This window comes from Nelumbo lutea, chromosome 1, assembly GCF_056320005.1.
Source record: "Nelumbo lutea isolate HS-2025 chromosome 1, American lotus-T2T, whole genome shotgun sequence".
Taxonomy (NCBI): Eukaryota; Viridiplantae; Streptophyta; class Magnoliopsida; order Proteales; family Nelumbonaceae; genus Nelumbo; species Nelumbo lutea.
Genome location: NC_142684.1, coordinates 37,095,019 through 37,118,630, shown reverse-complemented (window position 1 = coordinate 37,118,630; position 23,612 = coordinate 37,095,019). Strand labels below are relative to the sequence as shown.

The following is a 23,612-nucleotide window of genomic DNA, read 5'->3' as shown; positions in this document are numbered from 1 at the left end:
CTGTGGGTCATCTCCTACTCCTTCTGAGCTCTCTTCATCAAGAACAACTTCTTGGTGATGATTGTTCAGGATATAATCCTCCAAGTAGGCATTTTGACTAACAAACAATTTTTGTTCTCCTGGGTCATATAAAAGATACCTTATAGAGCCTTTGTGGTAGCCTACAAATACACAATAGCCTACAACTCCATATTTGCAAGTGTCTTACACTTGGTTTCTTGCTAGTCCATAGCTCATAGGGAGTCTTAGGAACTGACTTGGTTGGAATCCAGTTCAGCACATAAATTGTAGTCTTCAATGCTTGTTCCAAAAGGATATGGGCAACTCTGAATGGACAAGGAGTGATCGGACCATATCTAATAGAGTCCGATTTATTCTCTCTGACACACCGTTTAATTGAGGTGTAGCAGGAGGAGACAATTGTGATATAATCCCATTGTCCTTTAAGTAATCATTGAATTCGTCGGAGAGATATTCACCTCATCGATTTGATCGAAGGGTTTTGATTTGTCACTCCAACTATTTCTTGACTTCTTGTCTAAGCTCCTTGAACTTTTCAAAGGATTCAGACTTTTGTCTCATTAGGTACACGTAACCATACCGAGAATAATCACCGGTGAAAGTTATGAAATAACAGTGTTGGTTCTGTGTCCTAACATTCATGGGACCACATACATTTGTATGTATAAGGTCAAGTGTGCTTGTAGATCTTTTAGGCTTATCTGTAAATGGCTATTTTGTCATCTTGCCTTGGAGGCAAGGCTCACAAGTTGGTAGATCTTTCACAACGAGAAAATCTATAGGACCATCCTTTACCAATCTTGTGATACGTTCTATATTTATATGGCCAAGTTGGTAATGCGATAGGCACATGGGATTAACTATATCACGTGTTCTTTTCTTAGGGATGTGTTCTGATACAGTTTCGGTAACATTTGGTTCTAGAGAAGGATGCAGAACATAGAGACAATCTTTTAATGTAACAATTCATTCTCTAAAAATTAAATCTACTGTTCCTATAGCAGTAGCTGCAATAGTTGCAGTTGTCCCCAAGTAAAGCACAACCTCGTCATCATTCAGCCTTATGCTTTATTTGAACCCTTGTAATGTGTTACATGCATGAGTGGAACCCCCCAGAGTCAATACACCAGGATGCAGAAGTGACCAACATATTGGTCTCTAGATATTGAGGACAATTCCTCTTCCAGTGCCTAGTCTGTTTGTAGAAGTGATATTCATTTGATAATTTGTCTCTCTTTTCCTTTTTGGGTTTGCCTCCCTTTTTATAAGGCCTCTTCTTACGCTTCATTTTCTTCTTGTCAGATTTGCCACTTTCAATAAGCATGACTACCGGTTTGTCCTTCTTGGTTAGTTCTTCATCTCTTTGCAAAATATTGTTGAGCTCCTACAAGCTAACTTTTAGCTTGCTCATGTTGTAATTCATGACAAGCTAACTTTTGTCAAATTATCTTTGGATAGAATTGTCCAAAGAAGCTATGACATAACACCAAGTAAGATAAATTTTCTCTTCCCATTTCTGGTATTCCCTCCTTTGTGCTTCAGAAGCCCTATCACCCGAACGTTCCGGTGCTGGGTTTTTGGCAACCTTGTCCAATTTCTCGGACGTGAGCACTAGATTTAGGTTACAATACCAGTCTACATAATTGGGTCCTTTCAGTTTGTTGTCGTCTTACAATTTAGTGAATTGTTCGTGAGCCATTTCTGATAAAAGGCACGATTAATTAGTCCACGACCTTAATATTGTTTCATGTTATCTTTCATAGAATGGACTTTTATCTATGTTCCATCTCCATTTTTTCATCTCTGAGATTTCCCTCCTATCTCAGTGATGAGATAATAGTTCATGTCCGTAGAAATGTGGGAAATCACATAGGTGCATGGGGCCAACTGTTTTAGCTGCATAACCCCATCACTTTCTGTGCAGGATCACGTATGCACCCATCCAATGAGTTTTCCCTTTGGCCTCCATTAGACAAGGTTCATTGCCATTTTAGGTTAAACCTTTTTGTGTAGTAAGTGCTGACCCGTTATATCGTGAGCCCCAAAGTACCGTGGAAGAGTATTCCATTTTATGATAGGCCCCTCCCACTAGTCTATGACACCCCTATCATCTCATGAAGCAAACCCACCGATTGTCTTAGTGAAATGGATAGCCCAATTTTATGGTGCATCTCCATCCACTACTTTAGCCCGTTTTCATGCTAAAGATGGAAGGCCTTTAGAGAAATCATCCTATGATATTCCCTATCTCATTGCACTTATATTAATCATGTGGGAGTGTGTATATTAGTCCCTAGGTTAGATTTAGGTCATACTAGAGTGGCTCCCATTGACATTCATAAAGTCAGATTCAAATGGGCCCTTAATGGGCTAGGTTTCCTGCTAGGTTTCTCTTGGGGAGGAAGCTATTTAGGGGGCCCATTGAAAAAGGAGATCATGCAATGATTTATGGGCATGGCAATGATGCACATTCAGCCATGATGTTCGCAAAGAGCCACATAAGTCAATACATGGGCCAAGCATTCATGGCCCATGAACAAATCGCATACATTCAGCACATCACATACACACACAGAATTGATCCAAATCAATTTAAAATTTGTAAAACCCATATTTATTTAGATTAACACATGATCAACCCATCAATGGACCAAATTATCTAATAATTTTATCTTGGTATATGGACTAAACTCTAAAAAGCAATTCGGCCCATATAGCAGTCCATGCTGAAATGGGTTAGTCTTGCTAATCCAACATAAAGGGGGGTTTTCAAGTAATGGCTGAAGTGGTCCATGCAATGGGCCATCAAACCCCTGGCCTAAAACCGATTTTGGGTCACTTAAACCATGATCCAAGGGGCTGTGATCAGACGCCAAAGAACCATAGGTTCGGCCCAACAAGATTGGACCAAAACTAGGTCAAATCGGCATAGGGTTTGGTGTCCAAAACATGCATCAATTCACATATGCAATGATATGAAATTCTCAGTTATGATTCATAATCAAAACAGCAAATAAACAACAAATAAACCGAAATAAATAGCTAGGGCTGATAGTGTGATGGTCCGAATCCAATCCAGACAATAACTGCAATCTGCAGATCGATCTCCATCTGCAAGTTCTGTCTTCTCCACACGCTCCAGTGATTTCTCTGATGTAAAAAAAATAGAAAAACCCTAATTTCTATTGCTTTCATCAGAAAAACCTAATACATTCTTTCTAGAAAAGAAAAATAATTAATTACAGTATGTTGGTAACTCTCCCATTGGAAGTCCCTTTGGATTTTCTCAATTTTCCTCGCCACTTCATTGGTAACTCTTAATGGGGGAAGATAATATGTTGGTAAGCTAGATAGAACACTATTTATGAGTGTGGTTCTCCCACCCAAGGATAGGTACTTGGCTTACTTTAGCTTTCTACCTATCTAGCCTCCTCTCCACCCTTTCTATTGCAGGTTTCCAGATACTACTAGCTGTTGTTTTTGCTCCCACCGGCACACCAAGATAAGTGAAAGGTAGCTCCTCTACCTTACATTCCAGCACCTTTGCATAATGCCTCATCTCCTCCACACTAAGGTTCCCAACTCCTATCAGTAAACTTTTTTCTAGATTAATCTTCAGACCCGTCAACATCTCAAAGTTGTGGCTAAACTAGCCCTAAGATTCAGCACTTGATTTTCTGAAGCATCTAGGAAAAGGATGGGAAGTTCTCTGTCAAGTTCTTGTACTCGGCACTGGTCAGAAATCAGGTGGTGGCTGATCCAGTTAAAGGTGTTTGGTAGAAACCTGTACCTCCAAGGGTTGAAGCTTTTGCTTGGTTAATTGTAAGAGGATGCATTCTTACACAGGACATCTTGAAACTCAGAGGGCTTCAGTTTCCAAGTAGATGTGTGTTATGTTGTGCTGCTGAGGGAGATTTGTCTCATATTTTGCTTCATTATAACTTTTCATACCCAATCTGATCCTATTTTTTGAAGTTATCCAAGATGGACAAGAGTACTTTGGCTGATCCAACTGAGATTTTCAGAAGCTGGCCAAGAATTCAAGGTGGAATCAAAGTTAGGATCCTATGGGCATGTATTCCTTTTACTGTATGCTGGGAAATATGGAAGGAAAGAAACAGGAGGTGCTTTGAGGGGAAAGAAAAAAGAATGGAAGAGTTGGTAGCTATTATTAGTTCAACAGTTACTAGCTGGGTGCTACTGCTTCCAGAGTTTCAAGGACTGCGGAAAAGGGATTGGAGCTGATTTTTGGTCTAATCTGAATTCTTGAGAGGTGTACTTAATTGTGTATTATTGCTGCAAGTTTGTTTTTTGTTTTGTGGCTTTATTGATGTACTCCGGAGGGGGTGACATCTTGTCACCTAGTTATGTTGTATTGTTTTTTCCTTTTAACAAGGTTCAAAGTATCGATACGTATCGGCCCATATTGGCCGATAAGTATCACGCCGATGGCTTCCTGATACGCCCCTCCAGGGGTTGTATTGGGTCAGACACTGGTTCAGAGGGTGGCTGGGCCTTAAGCCGACCTCTCTGAACCGGTTTTGTAAAAAAACAAATAAAACCTAAAAAAAGTACCAATACAGGCCTGTGTTGATACTTTGAACCTTGCCTTTTAGCAATAAAATTTCTTTTTTATTTATCATCGAAAAAAAATATTAGTGTATCATCAACATATTGTAGGTGAGAATGTGAGATATACACGGCCTTCATTTCCAACTTTGAAGCCTTCTAACCATCCTCTCTGCACTCCTTTCTTCATAATCAAATTTAGTGCTTCCATAACAGAGGGGAAAGTGGATCCCCTTGCCTCAGCCCTCTAGAAGCTTGGAAAAATTCTGAGACACCCCATTGATTAACAATGAGAAAGAGGCTGATGAGATGCACCTCTCCAAACCTCTCCGAACCCCATCTAGTAGATCCTTAAGAAGGGAAAGAACCTATGAGGTGCAAATGGGTGTTCTTTGTTAGTTAATCACTGAGATGATGGCATTTTGGAGAGATATAATGCCATGCTTATTGCAAAAGGGTTTACACAAACGTATAGTGTAGATTTCTTTGAGACTTTAGTGCAAGTGACTAAAATGAACTCAATTAGAGTTGTCTTATCTCTTGCTGCCAATTTCTCTTGGCTGTTGCATCAATCAGACATTAAGCGTGTACTCATGAGTGACGATTTGGACAATGTCTGTGTTCTAACTCCCAAGTTTATTGCTCCAGGGAAGTGAGAAGAAGGTTTGCTACCTAAAATCTTTTTTATTGCTTTAAAACAATCTCTAAGTGAATGTTTTGAAAGGTTTGACAAGGTTGTTCAACAAATAGGGTTTGAGCAGTGTTAAGCAGATTATACTTTTGTGAAGAGATCATAATTACATTGCTACCTTGATGGTTGATATAGGAGGGTGCAGCGGTGGAAATGACCTAGGCAGCTCTTAAGGTTGGAACTGGAGAGATGGCCTAAAAATGGCGATCCCCTTTCGAAGAGACAACAGTCCTCTTTTATGGGGGATACTCTTGGATCATTCATGAAGAAAGACATGTTTATGGTGTTGTTGTTTTCTTTTACATGTTTATGGTTTTGTTATTTGCTGATCTGTCAGCTTATAAAGTTTGGGACACACCTCACACAGTTTTCCACCCCAAGCTACTCCTCTTCCCAAAACCTTATCCTAAGCCCTTCCCTCACTTTAAATTTAAATAAACTTCTGAAGTCTTGATGAAATCTCATGATTCCCTTCCATACACTTATCCCATATGAGCTCCTCACCTCCCTTGACTCCCACCTGAACCTCACCACCCCATATCTCTCTCTTGCCCAAATCTCCACAACCATTTCCCTAAAAGTGCTCTGTTGAATAATTTTACCCTTCTCAGCCCCAAGCGTCTCCCCCTCCTTTGACCTATAGACCTTCTCCCACTTGACCAAATAAAACCTTTCGGTCCCCTCATCCCTCCCATAGAAAGTCCCTCTGAATTTTCTCAATTTTCAAAGCCATTTCTTTGGGAACTCTTAAAAGGGATAAGTAGCATGTTGGTAGATTGGTTAGAACATTGTTTATGAGTGTGATTCTCCCACCCAAGGATAGATATTTGGCTTTCCACCTATCCAACCTCCTTCCACCCTTTCAATCAAAGGTTTCCAGGTGTTGACTGCCTCTGATCCCACCGGAAGCCTAAGATAAGTGAAAGGTAGCTCCCTTACCTTACACTCCACCTTTGCATAATTCCTCGCTTCGTCATGGTGGGGATTCCTCTTCATGCATGGTGTTTTCATACCTTCAAAGAGATCGGGAAATGTTGCGGCAAGTTCCTTCATTTTGATGAGAACATGTCATGGGAGAAATTGGATATCACAAGAATCTTGGTGGAGGTGGAGGATATCTCTTCCGCTCCAAGCTCGACGGAACTTTTCTTTGCAGGAGACAACTATAAGTGAGGAGAAGACTAAACTTACCTTACAGCGGAGAAGAGATTGAAGATGTCAAAAGAGTTCGCAATGGAGTCGATCCAGGATACCAAATTAACTGTTCAAGGTTGTAGGTTTGAGAGTTGTGAGGAGATGAAGAGTAAGATGGAGGTAGGAGATGAAGCGGTCAAAGGGGTAGAAGCGTAATTTTGGGGTTAATGGAAAGCATGTAGAGGGTAGGTGTTATGAGGGTGTGGGTAATGAGGAGTTGCTAAGAGAGTTTAAAGTGGCTCTCTCGGTACCTAGTGGGTAAGTAATTTGAGTGGGGACCACTTCTATTTGAAGAGGACAAATGGCTTGATTAGGAGGAGGAATTGTTTAAGTGTGAAAATTTGAGAGAAAAAATGAATTGATTGTATTGTCTTAGAAGGAGCATATACACAACTTTATATAGAATTACAAAGCTAATTTACAGGGTGATAAAATAGGAAACTAACTTTTCCTAAAAAACTAATTTCCATATCAGTGGGATTCTCCAATTAATATCCCATGATTCTAGGATATCCCATGATTCTAGGAAATTAAGTTTCCTAAACTGATGGACCTAAAATTATGGAGAATCAATCAGAGAGTCAATCTTCTACTTTCCAACACTCCCCCTCAAGCTGGTGAATATGCATCTTTCATTCCCAGCTTGGAGATAAGTCCTTAGAATGCCACACTACAAAGCCCTTTTGTCAGCACATCTGCCAGTTGACCATTCGTTGAGACGTATGGAGTGCAAATTAATCCGCTATCCAGCTTTTCCTTTATGAAATGCCTATCTATCTCAATGTGCTTTGTCCTGTCATGTTGGACGGGATTGTGAGCATTGTTAATAGTTGACTTGTTGTCACAGAATAATCTCATTGGACCTTCCCATCTGATCTTTAGGTCTTCCAAAATTATCTTGAGCCATAGTAATTCACATACTCCTTGAGCCATTGCCTTGAATTCTGCCTCCGCACTTGATCTAGCTACCACATTCTGCTTTTTACTCCTCCATGTCACAAGATTTCCTCCAAGGAATGTACAGTAACCTGTAGTGGACCACCTATCCATGGGAGAGCCTGCATAATTTGCATCGGTGTATGCCTCTAGGGTTAATCTAGTATTTCTTTTAAACAAGATTCCTTTGCCAGGATTAGCCTTTAGGTAATGTAGTATCCTATGGACCGCCTGTAGGTGAACCTCTTTTGGGTTGTGCATAAACTGGCTAGCCACGCTCACGGCATATGCTATGTCTGGCCTTGTGTGGGCAAGATATATAAGTTTTCCTACTAATCTTTGGTACATTTCCCTATTCACGGCTGGATCTTCATTTGCTTCTCCTAATTTGTGATTTGGCTCAATCGGTGTGGAGGATGGTTTGCATGCTAACTTTCCTGTCTCTCTTAAAAGATCTGTTACATATTTCTGTTGTGAGATAAAGATGCCTTCCCTAGAATGAGCTACTTCAATCCCTAGAAAATACTTCAACCTCCCAAGTTCTTTTATTTCGAATTCTCTGACTAGGCATCTTCTCAAGGCTTCCTTCTGCTTTTCATCATTTCCTGTCACAATTATGTCATTGACATATACCAGAAGAGCCGTGACTCCCCCTGCATCCGAATGCTTTATAAAGAGTATATGATCTCCCTGACTTTGTTTGTATCTGATGGCAAGCATAACTTTAGTAAATCTTCCAAACCACGCCCTAGGTGATTGCTTGAGACCTTATAGTGCTTTCTTCAACCTACAAATTTTATTTCCTTTTAGATTTCCTTTGAAGCCCGGAGGAATATCCATGTATATCTTCTCCTCTAAATTACCGTGAAGAAAAGCATTCTTTACATCAATTTGCTCCAAGTACTAGTTGAAGTTAGCTGCTAGTGACAACAAAATTCTTATCGTATTCATCTTGGTCACTGGAGCGAATGTCTCCTGATAGTCAACACCATAGGTTTGTGTATATCCCTTTGCCACGAGTCTTGCCTTGTATCTTTCTAGAGAGCTGTCTGACTTGTACTTTACTGTGAAAACCCACTTGCAGCCCACGGGTTTCTTTCCTGGTGGTAGGTCAACAATTTCCCATGTTTGATTCTTATCTAGAGCCTGCATCTCTTCTCTCATAGCATCTTTCCATTTCTCATCAGATAATGCCTCAGATAAAGTATTAGGAATATGAATGGTGTTTAGACTAACTAGGAAACTCCTATGTGATGGTGAGAATTTTTTAAAGGACACAAAATTTGCTAAGGGATATAAGGGATGTTTAGTGCATTCTCTTGTGCCTTTCCTAAGGGCAATAGGAAGATCTTGGTCAAATGCTAATTCAGAAGAAATTTCTAGAACAATATTTACCTCATTCTCAAGATTTGGAGTTGAATCTTGAACCTGCACAAGATTAGGATCCTGGTTTCTTCTTCTTGAATATACCTGCAATCTCATAGAGTCACAAAGTTCATCATTCTCTGTCATGGGTCTGGTATGAATGGGTGAAGAAGTTGGTTTGGTTTGAGGTGGTTTGGTAGGTGCAGATACGGATTGAACCGGTATAGATGCTGAGTTTGGGTGTTGAGAAACTGTAGGTAGACCAAGTGGGAACAAATCTCTGTCCTTATCTTCAATCAATGACAAGGACTCCCCCTAAAGATAAGGTTGAGTGAAATATGGTGTTTTTTCTTCAAATGTGACATCAATAGAGACAAAGAATTTTTTAGTAGGTGGGTGGTAACACTTATAATCCTTTTGGGTGGACGAATAACCCACAAAAATACACTTGACGGCTCTTGGATCTAACTTCCCTCTATTATGGGTATGAACATGGACAAAAGCAGTGCATCCAAAGATTCTTGGGGTGAGATTATTTGTTGTACGTAGATCGGGATAAAATTGAGAAAGTGTTTCCATTGGTGTTTTAAATCCCAACACCCTCGAAGGTAATCGATTTATATTGTATGCGGCTGTAAGCACAACTTCCCCCCAATAGGTTTTTGGAACATGCTGGTGGAAAAGTAAGGCTCGGGTTGCAGCTAGTAGATGGCCATTCTTCCTTTCTGCTACTCCGTTTTGTTGTGGAGTATTAATGTAGGAGGATTCATGGATAATCCCTTCTTTTTGAAAATATGGGGATAAAGTTTGGTTGAAATAGTCCCGTGCATTATCCGATCTAAATCTTTTGATTCTGACCCCAAACTGATTTTGGATCATGTTATGGAAATTTGGGAGTACACTACTTACATCTGATTTAGATTTAAGAAGAAAGATCCAAGAGACCCTAGTGCAATCATCAATAAAAGAGACGAACCATCATGAGCCAGACATATTTGGAACTGTGGAGGGTCCCCATATATCACTATGGATAAAAAAGAATGGGACTGAACTTCTCTTGTTACTGATCGGAAAGGGCACACGCTTGTGTTTTGCAAATTCACACACATCACAACGAAAATATTCAACACTCAATCCTTTAAACAAGGAGGGAAACATAGTTTTTAGAATTCCAAAAGATGGATGTCCTAGTCTAAAGTGATGAAGCCAAATGGTGTTTTTGTTGGATGATGAAAGGAATGACAGAGATAACTTATCCTGGACAATATTTGATTTGCATGATTCTTCAAGATAGTAGAGTCCATTCTTCTCCTTAGCAAGTCCAATCCTCTTCCCCGAATCCTGGTCCTGAAATATATAGTAAGAAGGATAGAAAAGCACATTACAGTTCATGTCATGGGTGAGTTTTTGGATGGATATCAGGTTAGTGGACAATTTTGGAACATGGACACTTTTTAGTGTAAGTGATGGATTAATATGGATATCCCCAAGGCCAGCTACGGTAGTAAGGGAACCGTTTGCAATGGCTATTTTTCGATTGCTTGGGCAGGGGGTATAAGTGCTAAAATGTAGTGAGGAGTGAGTCATGTGATCTGTGGCTCCTAAGTCAATAACCCATAAATCCCTAATAGGTTCATCTGAGACATTTAGTCCGTGAGGAATAGAAAACTTGCCTGAGATTGCAAGAGAGCCTGTACCACTAGGTTTCTCCAACGATCCCAGAAGCCCCCCTTAACTTTTCGATCTCCTCCTTATTGAACTCGGTCTTGTCTGGAGGCTTTTCTTGGCTTGGTTGATTCGTGGTGAAGTTAGCTTGACTTCGACTCTTCTTTTGTCCTCCTCGGTAGCCCCATTCCCTATTCGATGGTTTACCATTCTGCTTCCAACACTTCTCTTTGGTGTGCCTTGGTTTCTTGCAATAGGTACACCAAAGAGACTCCTTGTTGTCCCGTGTAGAGGACAAATCTGTCTTCATTCCTTCCAGTATTTTTGGTTGTTCCATCCTTGTAGTCATGGCTGAACCTTCTAGTACTTGGGGTTCAAGCATAACCCCCCTACGGCTTTCTTCAGCACGAATAAGAGAAATAGTCTCATTTAGAGATGGTACCTCTTCTTTGCCGAGAATCTGGACCCTAACTTGATCAAATTCTGCGTTGAGTTCTGCAAGAAAGTTATAAACACGATCTTTTTCGATAAAACTCTTTAGGATTGCTGCATCCGCTGCACATTTAGTCTCAATGCACCGATAATGATCGAGTTCTTGCCACAGGTTCTGCAGTAAATTTGCATACTCGGTAACTGTCTTGCTGCCTTGTTTAGTTGCTCCAGTCTTGACTTTGATTTTGTACACTTGTGTTGCATCACGTGCTTTTGAATATGTTTGTCGGATGGCATCCCAGATCTCTTTAGCCATGGATAAAAACATACACGTGTCGCTGATTTCAGGGTTCATTGAATTCCATAACCATGACATGATCATGGAGTCAGCTTCGTCCCATGCATCAAATCTTGGATCTCCTTCCTTCGGTCTCGTCCCTAAGAGATGGCTAAGCTTTCCTTTTCCCTTTAAATATGTTCAAACAAACTGAGACCACTTCAAATAAATTTTCCCGTTCAACCTATATGCTGCCTGAATGTTTTGCAGGTCGCCAGATGCTTGATGTGAGGAAACTTCTTCCGATTGTGCAGTGGTATTTGATACCGTGGCTTTTGACATATTGGGCGGGCCGATCTCGAAGAAGAATCAAGGACACTCAAGAACCTCCCAAATACTGTTAGAGTGTTCTTGAACTAGCAACAGAGATGACCAAAGAGATACAATGTGTAGATTAAGTCGTGACCAGCTCTGATACCATGTGAAAATTTAAGAGAAAAAATGAATTGATTGTATTGTCTTAGAAGGAGCATATACACAGCTTTATATAGAATTACAGAGCTAACTTACAGGGTGATTAAATAGGAAACTAACTTTTCCTAGAAAACTAATTTCTATATCAGTGGGATTCTCAAATTAATATCCCATGATTCTAGGATATCCCATGATTCTAGGAAATTAAGTTTCCTAAACTGATGGACCTAAAATTATGGAGAATCAATCAGAGAGTCAATCTTCTACTTTCCAACATTAAGGATTAGTAAAAGGAATGCATTCAGCGGAAAAAGATTGAATGGAAGTGATTTAAAAGGCGTACTTGAGGCGGACCTAGGTGCATAGGCGAGGCACATTTTAGGATATGCGCCTCACTTAGGTCCTAGGTGTAGCCCTTTCAAAAGGCAACGACATACGCCTGGTGCGCATAGGCGTGCACTTTTTGAAAATTTCACACTTTTTTGCTTTTTTTGAACCCCGAGAACCCCCTATTTGATAATGTGTTCATTCATCAATCCTAATAAAATATCTTCTTAAAAAGCAATTGAAATTGTAAGATCATTATTTTTGTGTGAGAACTAAGAATTTAAGACCCTAACATGACTTGTTTGGGGTTTCCTCAAGGGGTGTGGTACAAAGGTGGCTTGTAGAATTAGGAATGTAATATGTGTTACATGACATTAACTATTTTAAGTAATGCAATTGAGGAAAAAAAAGAGATTGTGGGTTTTACATGCTTGAAAATGTTTTATATGTTTGATTTTATTTTTAAATTTTCTTTTCAATACGCTTTACATGTTATGTTTATGTATTTTAGTTTTATATAATAGGTTTTTTAAAACATTTATTTTAAAATTTAAGCTTTTACTTTTTATTAATATTATGTTTACTATTGTTTTGCATTTATTTTGATTTTTTAGCTTTTTTTTTGTATTTTTGTGCCTTGCTTCAAAAAGGCGTGCACCTCACCTTGTGCCTTGAGCGCACATTTGCCTCTGCGCCTTGCGCTTTTAAAACACTAGGGGGGAAGGGGGGTATTGAGTGTGAGAAAGTGGAGTTCTTAAAGGAGATGGAGAGAAGAAGGTTGATTAGGTTTGGGTGCTTATGATGCACGTGGGAAGTTAGCAAGAGAAGATGACGTCGAAGACTGAGGTGTTGTAGAGTTTCAATGGTGACGATTGCAAGGAGTTTCCTAATTCCTTAGTTCCTGATATCAAAGGTGAACTGCATACAAGAGAAATGTGTAGCATGTCTGACGAAGTAGTTCTGTGGTAGGAATCAAGCTCTCTGTGTCTTGATCCTAGGTTTCCTTACGATCAGTCCTCTTTGTGCAGCTGTGGTGTTACCGATGGAAGGATTGTTGATGGCACAAGTGAGGAGGAAGCGAAGTGCGAATTAGGCCTGCACCCAGGTGCAACGACTGCTAAAGGTTTGGATTAGAATGATCAAGCTGGCCTTGGTATCAGTGTGGAGCCCATTGTCGATGTATGGTCTGTTTCAGTGATTTAAAAGGCACACAGGCGAGGCACATTTTAGGATAGGCGCCTCTTCTAGGTCCTAGGCACACGCCTCGCCCAGGTCCTTGCTTGCTTTGCTCACTCACCAAAGCTTCGAGAACCCCCTATTTGGTGATGTTGTTCATTCATTCATCCTAATAAAATATCTTCTTAAAAAGCAATTAAAATTGTAAAGTCATTTTTTTTTGTGTGAGAACTAAGAATTTAAGACCCTAACATGGACTTGTTTGGGCTTGCCTTGAGGGGTGTGGCACAAAGGCAGCTCGTAGAATCAGGAATGTAATATGCTTTACATCACATTAGCTACTTGAAGTAATTAAATTGAGAAAAAAAAGAGATTGTGGGTTTTACATGCTTGAAAATCTTTTATATGTTTGATTTTATTTTTCAATTCTCATTTGAATATGCTTTACATGTTATGTTTATGTATTTTAATATTAGATAATAGGTTTTTTAAAACATTTGTTTTAAAATTTAAGCTTTTATTTTTTATTAATAATATTAAAACATTTTTATTTTTTTTAATTTTTTAGCTTTTTTAAAATTTCTGTGCCTTGCTTCAAAAAGGCGCATGCCTTGCCTTCCGCCTGGGGTGCAAATTGACCCCTGTGCCTTTTTTGCGCCTTGCGCTTTTAAAACACTGGTCTGTTTTGGTATCTTCAGACTCTAGGATTGGGGTTTCTTCTCCAATGGAGCTTGGGGATGAAGTTTTCGGTGAACAATGTTTTGAAGTGGTTGTGGGTAGGATTGGTGTTGATAAAAAGGCAGCTGTTTACTTCGCTTGTAACCCCTTCAGCATCACAACAATAATCATATTGAAGTAAATAAAAACTTTCTTACATAAAAAATTGAATGAGGAGAGATTTGTCTTCCATTTGTTAGCTTTCATGAGCAGTTGGCACATATTCACTAAGAGTGTAAAGAGCCTGTCGTATGTTTTGTACCAAGTTGGGTATAAATGACAATATATATTTCACTTGAGCTGGAGTTTTGTAATACATAATATACTGGCCTTAGGGACAATTATGTCCTTAATTTTACAATCTTAATGTAAATAAGAGAGTGGGCACCACCTCTTTCATTACATTCTCTCAATTTTGTCTTTTCCTGTTATCTCCTTTATTTTTCTCAGCAAACAAAGAACAAAAAGAAAAGAAAAAAAAATCAAAATGTCCAAAGTATATTGCTACATTATCTAAGCAAGGGGTGGAGAGAGACTCGTTGTTTTGGGTACAATTGTAAGGGAATTGGGGCTTCTTGGGGGTGATAAGAGGTTTTATCTCTCATGAACCTTAAGCTGTATTTGAACTATCTGTACTTACCACTTTCTGCTCAGGTTAATAAAATTTGATGTTATTGATAAAAAAAAGTATATTGAGAATAGTGCTACCTCTCTCTCTCTCTTCTGAGAAAGGTATAAGCATGAACTTACTATTATAATGGAGGGGGAGATTAGTTTCTTTATTTTTGTTAGTTCATTCAGCATATTTTGGCATTTTATTTAGGATCAGATATCCAACATATTTAATGGGGTAAATTCAAGCCACAAAATATTAGTTTTATTCCGTCTTTGCATGAATCTGTCTGTAGATATTATAGGATTGTGAAAAAATGATTTTAGGAATTGTTATATATTCTAAAACTAGTAATATTATATTTAGGCTGTGTTTGATGTGGAAATCAACAAAACCATATATTACCCCTTCCCCAAACAACACGCTCAGTTGCTTACACACCAAGAAGGAGAAAAGAATAAAGAACATGATCCAACTTGTTCAATTAATGGCTTGGTACCAAACCATTGAATTATCTGAACCTTGCAGGCAGAATGGAGGGGTCAATTCCATTGCTAGTTCAAATTTATCCAAATCACGACCTTAATATTATTATTCTCAGCTTTGTCTTATTTTGCTTTTATCTTCTAGGTTACTTGAATTATAGGTTCAAAGTACTGCTGACTCAGGAACAGTGCAAGAAAAAATTGAAGGTTTGCAATCATCTGTATATATTGCAGCTTCAAGTGATACCTTTGGTTTATATGCTACTGATATGGGTTACTGGTTATTATGTCTTTGGTTTTGCTAGATATCTTTGGATGTTGAACATATAAAATGCAGCATTTGCTTAAACATATGGCACAATGTTGTAACTGTTGCCCCTTGCCTCCACAACTTCTGGTATGCATTTTATGTTATGCTTTTGTAAGTAGCACATTAGTTTGTTGCGTAGTTCACAACCTTATTCTATTGTTGCTTCTAGCAATGGATGCTTCTCAGAGTGGTTAAGAAGGTCCCAACAAAAGCAGTCAGATGTTCTTTGTCCTCAATGCCGAGCAGTAGTTCATTGTGTTGGAAGAAACCATTTCTTGCATAATGTTGAAGAGGTAATATTCTTATGCTTCATTAAGAAAACTAAGAGTTGCATAAACTATTTATTTATTTGGTTGATTCTTGCTATCAAAACTATTTCCTGTAACAGTAGAAGATGCAGAATTTTCACTGGCCATCTTGAACACCCAAAACAGACCCAAAATAACTCATCAAGAAGGGCTAATAGTCACACAGCAGATCAGAAAGTTGCCTCACAACAGGCCTGTACTACTAACAGCAACAATAATACACAAGCTGTACTGCTAAGGTCAAGAAAAGGAAAGATCAACTAAGCTCTTCTCCTTCACCAATCTGATCAGTCAATGCACTACCTTTGCCAATAACATTAACATATTTCTAGGAAGATCACATCATTGTTTTAAAGGCTTAAGCCTTGAGGCAAGGTGCACAGATTTTGCCTCAAGGCTTAAGCCTCACAACTTTGTTAAAGTGAGGCACAAGTCTCAAGCCTCAAGGTGTGAGTCGTAGCTTGAGGTGTAAAAAGGTATAAATCTCAATGTTTGTTTAGTGATTTAATGCAAAAAATATATTTTATGCATTTTTATAGTTCAAAATATATGGAAGAAGCACTTCAATAATTATGCGCCAAATAAATATGAGTAAAATGAAAAACCAATAGGGGAAATCAAGTTCTATTAGTTTCTCTTAGTGTTTCAGGAGAGTTCAGTGCAAAAAGGGCCAAACAATTTATTAGTTTCTCTTGGATATATCATGTGATTTTTCTTATTGTTCTAAATCTAACATCCCAAGTTTGTTATTTTTCTCATTTCTTTTCCTAATGGATTTATTTTATTTTTATTGATTTTTTTTGCATGGATCAAATTAACTAGGTTATTTTCTTTCTTCTAAACTATTGAATGACCATAAATCTAATATCCAATTATATTGATGAATCTTCATATTTTTCCTTTCTTCTAATTTGGTCAATTGAATTATTTGAGAATTTTGCATTTTGAAACATGAAATGCAAAATGTTTATAAGTGTTAGTTGATTCGCTATTATTTTATTTAATGCTTAACCGTTGAAACTAATTGCTTATAAATTTTTATTTTATGGATAGTTATACCTTCTATCATTCTAACTTGGTATTTTATATGTTATTTTTATCAATATATAAACTTTAATTAATTTTATTCTTAAGCTTTGAGGCTTAAGCCTTGCAATGCCATGAGGCTTACCACTTACGCCTCACCTTTGTGGGCCATTACGCCTCAACTATGCCGTTAGCCTTTTAAAACCTTGGATCGCACCACCACCAGCATAGCAAAGGGAGATATACAATAAACCTGTTAAGAGTCCTTTCACTGCTACTAATCAGATTAGGAGGGACAAAACATAGGCGGGCAGATCTGTACACACATATCTGATCAGAACATGCAATCCAAAGGATGAAACTCACATCCAGGCACCACTGGAACACCCAACAGCTTTCAGATTGGCTGTAACAGAGTGCATACCACTTGTAACACAAAAACAATCACAAAACTTTCTGATAAAGGACTGTTCACATTACACAGCTCTGAGAATGAATCTGCTTTGGTTATACAACCAAGGACTAAGAATAAATACGAGAAAAGATGAAAATCTGTGATCAGATCAAGTTTTCCTTGGTTTCTCTGTCCTACAAATGAAGAAACTCAGAAAAACAAGAAGAGAAAGTGCAGAAAAAAGTGTACTTGATCAGATCTAATGCTCTGATACCATCTTGTAGGCTAATCTTCAAGGAAAAGTGTAAAAGTGAAAGAGACAAGAGAAGAGAATGTTTTGGGGAACCAAAAGTGAGGGCGGCAGCCCCTTTTATTATTTACAATAGGGCGACCATAAAAGAGGGCAAAAACACTAATCTGCCCTTGACACTAAAAACATAACAGAAAACATACATAAACTACATTATACTATTTGAAGTTATTGCCATTTGTCTACTTGTTATGATTTCTTAAATTTTTATGTGGTATATGGATTTATTGTGTCTCACTGAAATTGGTCGTATGATTGTAACTAATCGATCTGTTTTTAGGAGATACTACAAAGTGATTTGTCATTACAACGCACCAGTGAAGAAGTTGAAAAATTGGATTCATTTGCATCAATTAAGTCAAATCTTGTGAGTTGTTTTGTCCTTTTAAGTATTTGAAAAATCATTTAGTGATAGAGAGCATAGAATTCTCTGTTCAATTAGATGTAAAATGGTTGTCTTTTCTTTTCTTCTTTGACATTAAATCACATGATTTTATCAGTTTGTAATACAGATACCAAGCTTTACAATGTTTCCCTTGTATATGCTTCATAAATAACATTAACATAGTTCATAAGTGTTTCTTTTATTGTTTCATTTGGGAGAAAAAGCCCGAATTGGTTTACAAATTAGTTGGTTTAGTTTAAATCTACATTAATTAAGGGAGTACAAGGAGGGAAAGCATAGTGAGGCAGTGAACAAGTAGAACTGTAAAATGTACAAATTCTCTCTTGGCAATGCTACAATTAAATTGGACCAAGAGGGTCATAATTTAGACTTGGTTTGCACCATCCACTGATTTTAGCACTAGCTACAAGTTACCATGAAGAGATAATTGTGTCATAAATATATCCTACAGTGGAATCTTTTTGAAACTTCTCCTTGGTAAGAGAGCATTAGTTGGTGTTAAATGAAATAAATAAAATAATGGAAAGGCATCTGTGAATTTTTGGAATCTTTTTCTTACTAGCATTAGCACTGCTACATAGAGGCTGGTACATAAAAAGCAAGGTCAATTGGTAGCCTTGCTTCAAAATCCACAGTGTATGCTCTGAATCTAGGGGTAATTCCATAGAATAGTTTCTAGTTTTCTTCTAGCAGCAAAGAACTACTAGAAAGTAACAAAAGAAAGAAAGAACCATGTGTTTCTCTATCACTGATTTCAAGAAAAGAAAAGTAGTTATAGAGAAGAACGGAAATTAACTCAATTCAATTGTGCTGTTCTGAACAGATTTACATGTATATATAGGCTACTAAAGCTATAGTTGACTCCTAATTAGAATCCTAGAACTCTTAAAAGTATATTCAATAAAATAGTTACTTATAACATAGAAACCAGAAAATGGAAACTCCTAAAATAGAAACCTTTCAAAATAGTAGTTGACTAACAGTTTCCTTAACAAGAAAAAAAGGAAACTACTAATTGCAGATATTCTAAAAATAGAAGCTATAAATTTAGAAACTGCTGCCAACTTAGTTCGTCTCATTTTTTAGAAGCTTTGGGATGCTGAAATCTTTCCAAAAATTGTTCTGTTGTTATCTCTATTGCTCTAGAGGGCTGTACTTCATGACATTGCCTTGTCTGTAATGAAATGGAAGAAACATCTTGGATGATTAGCATGTTTGATTTCGGAAATATCCTAAGGTAGTCCTTGACACAACAAGGAAAAGGATGAAGAAACTGGAATTTGTCAATTAATGAGTCAAAGGATGCTACTTTTGTTCTCTACAGTATGAAGAATTGGGCCAGCTTGAGCTTCATCTCTTTGTATTTAAAAGTAGGGGATTTTATTTGTCTATTTCTGTTTCAGTTACACCATTACATGAATGGTGTTGTCTATTTCTTTGAAAGATGTAACACGTGATTTACTCCAGAAGAAAAGGCCAAATTGGTGCTTGTCCCCAAATCGGTGCACCCTCTGCAAGGCTAATGGTGAAAGCTCATACCACTTACTAATTTCTTGTTCTTTTGTTTCTGATATATGGGAATGGTTTATTTCTTTATTTGGTTGCGGGTGGACCCCTCCACCAGATATACGAAGCTTGTTTGCCACTTCTTTCCTTAGATGGCCTAAGAAAAGGGGTAGGGTTGTGTGGAGGTGTGTGAGGGCTGCCATTTGTTGACTATATGGGAAGAGTGGAACTCTAGGACCTTTTCTGATAAGGAAAGGAATAAAGAAGGTATCATTGAGGTAATATTGGTTAGGGTGGTGCATTGGCTGGTCTTTGGATATATTTGCTGATGTCTCTACAGTTATGCTACTGAATATCTGGCTGGAAGTGGCAAATTGTGCTCCTCTTTCATCAGTTTCCTCTCCCTTATGGTCCCCACCAGGCCCAGGGTGTGTAAAATTAAATTTTGATGGCAATAGTGAAGGTAATCCTGGGCCCTCGAGTGTTGGTGGGGTATTCAGAGATGAGAATGGAAAGGTGATTGCTTTGTTTTCAGGTCCCATTGGGAATAGTGACTCTCTCAGAGCTGAGATATGTGCTTTAATGCAAGGCTTATGAAAAACAAAGGCGATAAGTATTAATAGGCTAATTGTTGAAGGAGACTCAAAGCTGGTTACAAAAGGACAATGGACTGTGGAAATATGCAAATGAAAGAAGGGAACAATGTTTTTGGGGTGTATTGTAATCCTCTTTTCTTTTTTCTTTTTTAGAGGTTCAATTTCAATGGGTGAAGAGGATCGCAAATGCTTTTGCAGATACATTGGCGAAACAAGGGGTGGGAAGGGAACAAATATTTTGGGCTGTATTGTAATCCTCTTTTCTTTTTTCTTTTTTGGGAGAGTTAAGCCTCTTTACCTCTACCCGGATTATTGTAACTTTATTATCAGATGGCGGGTGCTGTTCTCAGTTGATCAGAATTCTGATGTAGCTTCAGCAGTAAAACAATATAAATAACAGAAGAAGAAGAGAAGAAGAATGTGAAGAAGAAAGGGGCACATAATAGAATTGGTTTCTGCTGCCCAGAAATTTAATTTATATACTTCTATTAAAACAATAACACAAAGACACCTATGCCCCTGCCACCCAACACACTCCTTAATCAATTATAACAGAAATACTAATAGGTCTAGTAAGGCCCAGAAATACTAATAAACAGAAACAATAATAGGCCCAAAATAATAACCAAGGTTAAAAAAATTGATACGATACGCCTGTTTACAGGTGTTTCGGGACCCCACTATTTTTTAATGATAAATATGGGTATTAAACTACCCAAAAATCAAATCTTGAAAAAAAATAAAAAAAAAACATATTTCTGCATGGTTCAAAGTACCAATACGCCTCTGTCGATACGCAGAGGCGTATCGATGCTTTGAACCATGATAATAACAATATTCATAAAAAAAACCATGATAATAACAAGTAAATAAAAGAAAAGACAACTGATAATGGCAGGGCCTTCACTAAAAACTAATCTATTTTCTCCACATTATCCATTAATAAATTGATTTCTGTTATTTATAAAAAAATACAGTACACAAATATGTATCCAATAGTATTCTTTTTTTGATAATTATATGTATCCAATAGTATTCTGACACTCCCTCTGAAGTTGGAGCATATATACCATATAACTCCAGCTTGTTGCATATGTTATTCATCTTGATTTTATGCTTTTTGTAAACAAAGCTAACGCTTTACAACCTAGCTGATAAGGAATAATGGGGAGTTTAGTCACTCTGCAGCCAATAATGTCCACCAGCTCTTCAATGTTTCCCATAACGGATTTCTTTTTAAGTAATTGAGTTAGGGGTTCCACTACTAAGGAATTTCAGGAAGAATTTACAAGGAAGTGATCATGAAGTCTGTAGGGGATCTTTTGGATTGAATAAGATTGTTAGAAGCATGCCTACTAGTTCAATTTATCAATTTGGACCCAGAGGAGGAGGTCTCGAAGTGGGTAAATTTCAAGTGGCAAATGATGAATGGAACCCAAGTTAGAAAGCTCAATGTGGATTTTTTTCTTTTTATCCTGAGGAGTAAATAGGAGGCAGATGCTGTACTAAGATGGGGATCTTATATTGAGGCGATACGAGTGTTTAGCTTTAGAAACATTGTGTGGTTTAACATTTATGACATCCAACTTCACACATGGTGTGTAGTCATTCTTAGCTGGTGATGCATGTGGGAGATTCAAATCCTTTATTCTGTGTCAATTTTCTTCATTTTCTTCCAACCATTTAAAAGTGGTATGTCCTTGACATCAAGGCTTAAAATGTTGGTGTAGGTGGAAATGCTGGTCATCGGTCATCCAAATATAAGAAGCATGTCAGAAATGTTGGAAATATCATGTGGAAATATTGTAAAAATTATAGGCATGGTGGAAACATTGTAAAATATACAAAGCATAGAATGATTTTTTATGAAATGATAAAAGTTGCATAGTCACCTTTTTAAATTATTATCTTGCTCCAAATTACTAAACAAAGCTAAGAAACTAAGGTTATAGACAAAATGATATGTTTTGAAGTTGCCCTGTAATCCTTAAGATTTAGATCTTCATGATAGAGTGAGTTAAAACAAAATTTAAACTCAGAAAATGTAGATGGTTATAATAGATCAGCCAAATAATCTATTGTACAAACAAAAACTAATATTCAACTTCATGTTTGAATTGAATATTGAGCTAGCTCAAAGTGGTAATCATGTAAGTTAGGTGGGCAATAACATTGTTACTCCTCATATCTACAATATTGTTTTCAATTTATGTTATAATACTGTCATCTGTATTCCACATAGTACTGGTAATGTTCATTAGGAAATATGTCAATTTCAGTAAAATTTCATGTTACTACCTGTTGAAGCGGAAATGCAAATATGTCATGGAAACTCTCTTTTACTCCACATTGCGCTAGTAGTGTTCATTGGGGTATATGTCGATTCTGGTAAAATTTCATGTTACTACCTAATGAAGCGGAAATGTAAATATGTCATGGAAACTCTCTTTTACTCCACATTGCGCTAGTAGTGTTCATGGGGAATATATCGATTCTGGTAAAATTTCGTGTTACTACCTATTGAAGCGGAAATGCAGATATGTCATGGAAACTCTCTTTTACTCCACATTGTGCTAGTAGTGTTCATTGGGGAATATGTCAATTCTGGTAAAATTTCATGTTACTACCTATTGAAGTGAAAATGCAAATATGTCATGGAAACTCTCTTTTACTCCACATTGTGCTAGTAGTGTTCATTGGGGAATATGTCGATTCTGGTAAAATTTCATGTTACTACCTATCAAAGCGGAAATGCAAATATGTCATGGAAACTCTCTTTTACTCCACATTGTGCTAGTAGTGTTCATTGGGAAATATGTCGATTCTGGTAAAATTTCATGTCACCACCCATGGAAATGGAAATATTAGGGAAATTATGGACTTTTTAAACCATGCTTTGACACTAGGTGTAGTAATATCTCTCGTAATTTGACATACAGGGCGTGACCCCTCATGGAGGACAATGGAGATAAATGGGAGGTTGTTTTGTGTAATGGTGTTACACTTTATCAGAAAAATAGATTAGTCTTTGAGAGTGGGGTTATCATGGGAGACAATGCTGAGGTTGAAGTTCAAGTGCATTAGGTTTACAAACATTTTCTCTTTGACCTGGTCGTTTATTGGGAGGTCCCAATGGTAAAATCTCTTATTTTCTTTGGGTGGCAAGGAATTTTCTCTTACCACCTTTAAATGGATGGAAGAACTTGAATAAAATAAAATAAAACAGATATGTGTTCTGATGTAATTCAAGAAGAAGAAAGAAAAACAACTAGGCTTCGAAGAGAAGAATAAGAAGAGGGAGGAGAGAGAAGAGAGAAGAGAAAAGAGAAAAGAAAAGGGGTTCGGTTAGATAGTTTTGCTGCCCCATTAGATATTATATATATTAGTGCCCTTACAAAGGTAGGAGTGTGGGGCTGGCCCAACTGTAATAAAATGAAATAAATAATAAAATAAAATAAGTGTGGGGCTGGAACCACACACACACTAAGAGCTATTTACTATCTCTATACTCCCCCTCAAGTTGGGAGTAGATATTTGTCATTCCCAACTTGCGTAAATCTATCTCCAACTTGATTTTTGTGACTGTTTTAGTAAAGAGATCAGCTAACTGCATGTCTGAGGCAATATAAGCACACACTTCTTGAGATGCAACTCGCTCTTGGATAAAATGTCTGTCCACCTCGATATGCTTAGTCTTGTCATGCTGTATTGGGTTGTGGACAATATTAATTGCAGCTTGATTATCGCAATACAGCATTAGAGGCTTCTCATAATCAATTTCTAGCTCATTAAGCAATGATTTCAGCCGTAACAC

At 37.7% G+C, this 23,612-nt stretch overlaps 1 protein-coding gene across 5 annotated transcripts in view; it reads left to right on the top strand.

Annotated features, from left to right (window-relative positions):
• LOC148874294 (RING/U-box superfamily protein) overlaps positions 1-23,612 on the top strand; it is a 143,168-nt gene that overhangs the window by 27,235 nt on the left and 92,321 nt on the right. For all 5 annotated transcript variants that reach the window (XM_088966402.1, XM_088966405.1, XM_088966406.1 and 2 more), the window contains 4 exons: positions 15,088-15,149; positions 15,248-15,339; positions 15,422-15,545; positions 17,571-17,657. In XM_088966402.1, coding sequence (XP_088822528.1) covers positions 15,088-15,149; positions 15,248-15,339; positions 15,422-15,545; positions 17,571-17,657 — 365 coding nt within the window. The remainder of the gene's footprint in view (positions 1-15,087; positions 15,150-15,247; positions 15,340-15,421; positions 15,546-17,570; positions 17,658-23,612) is intronic.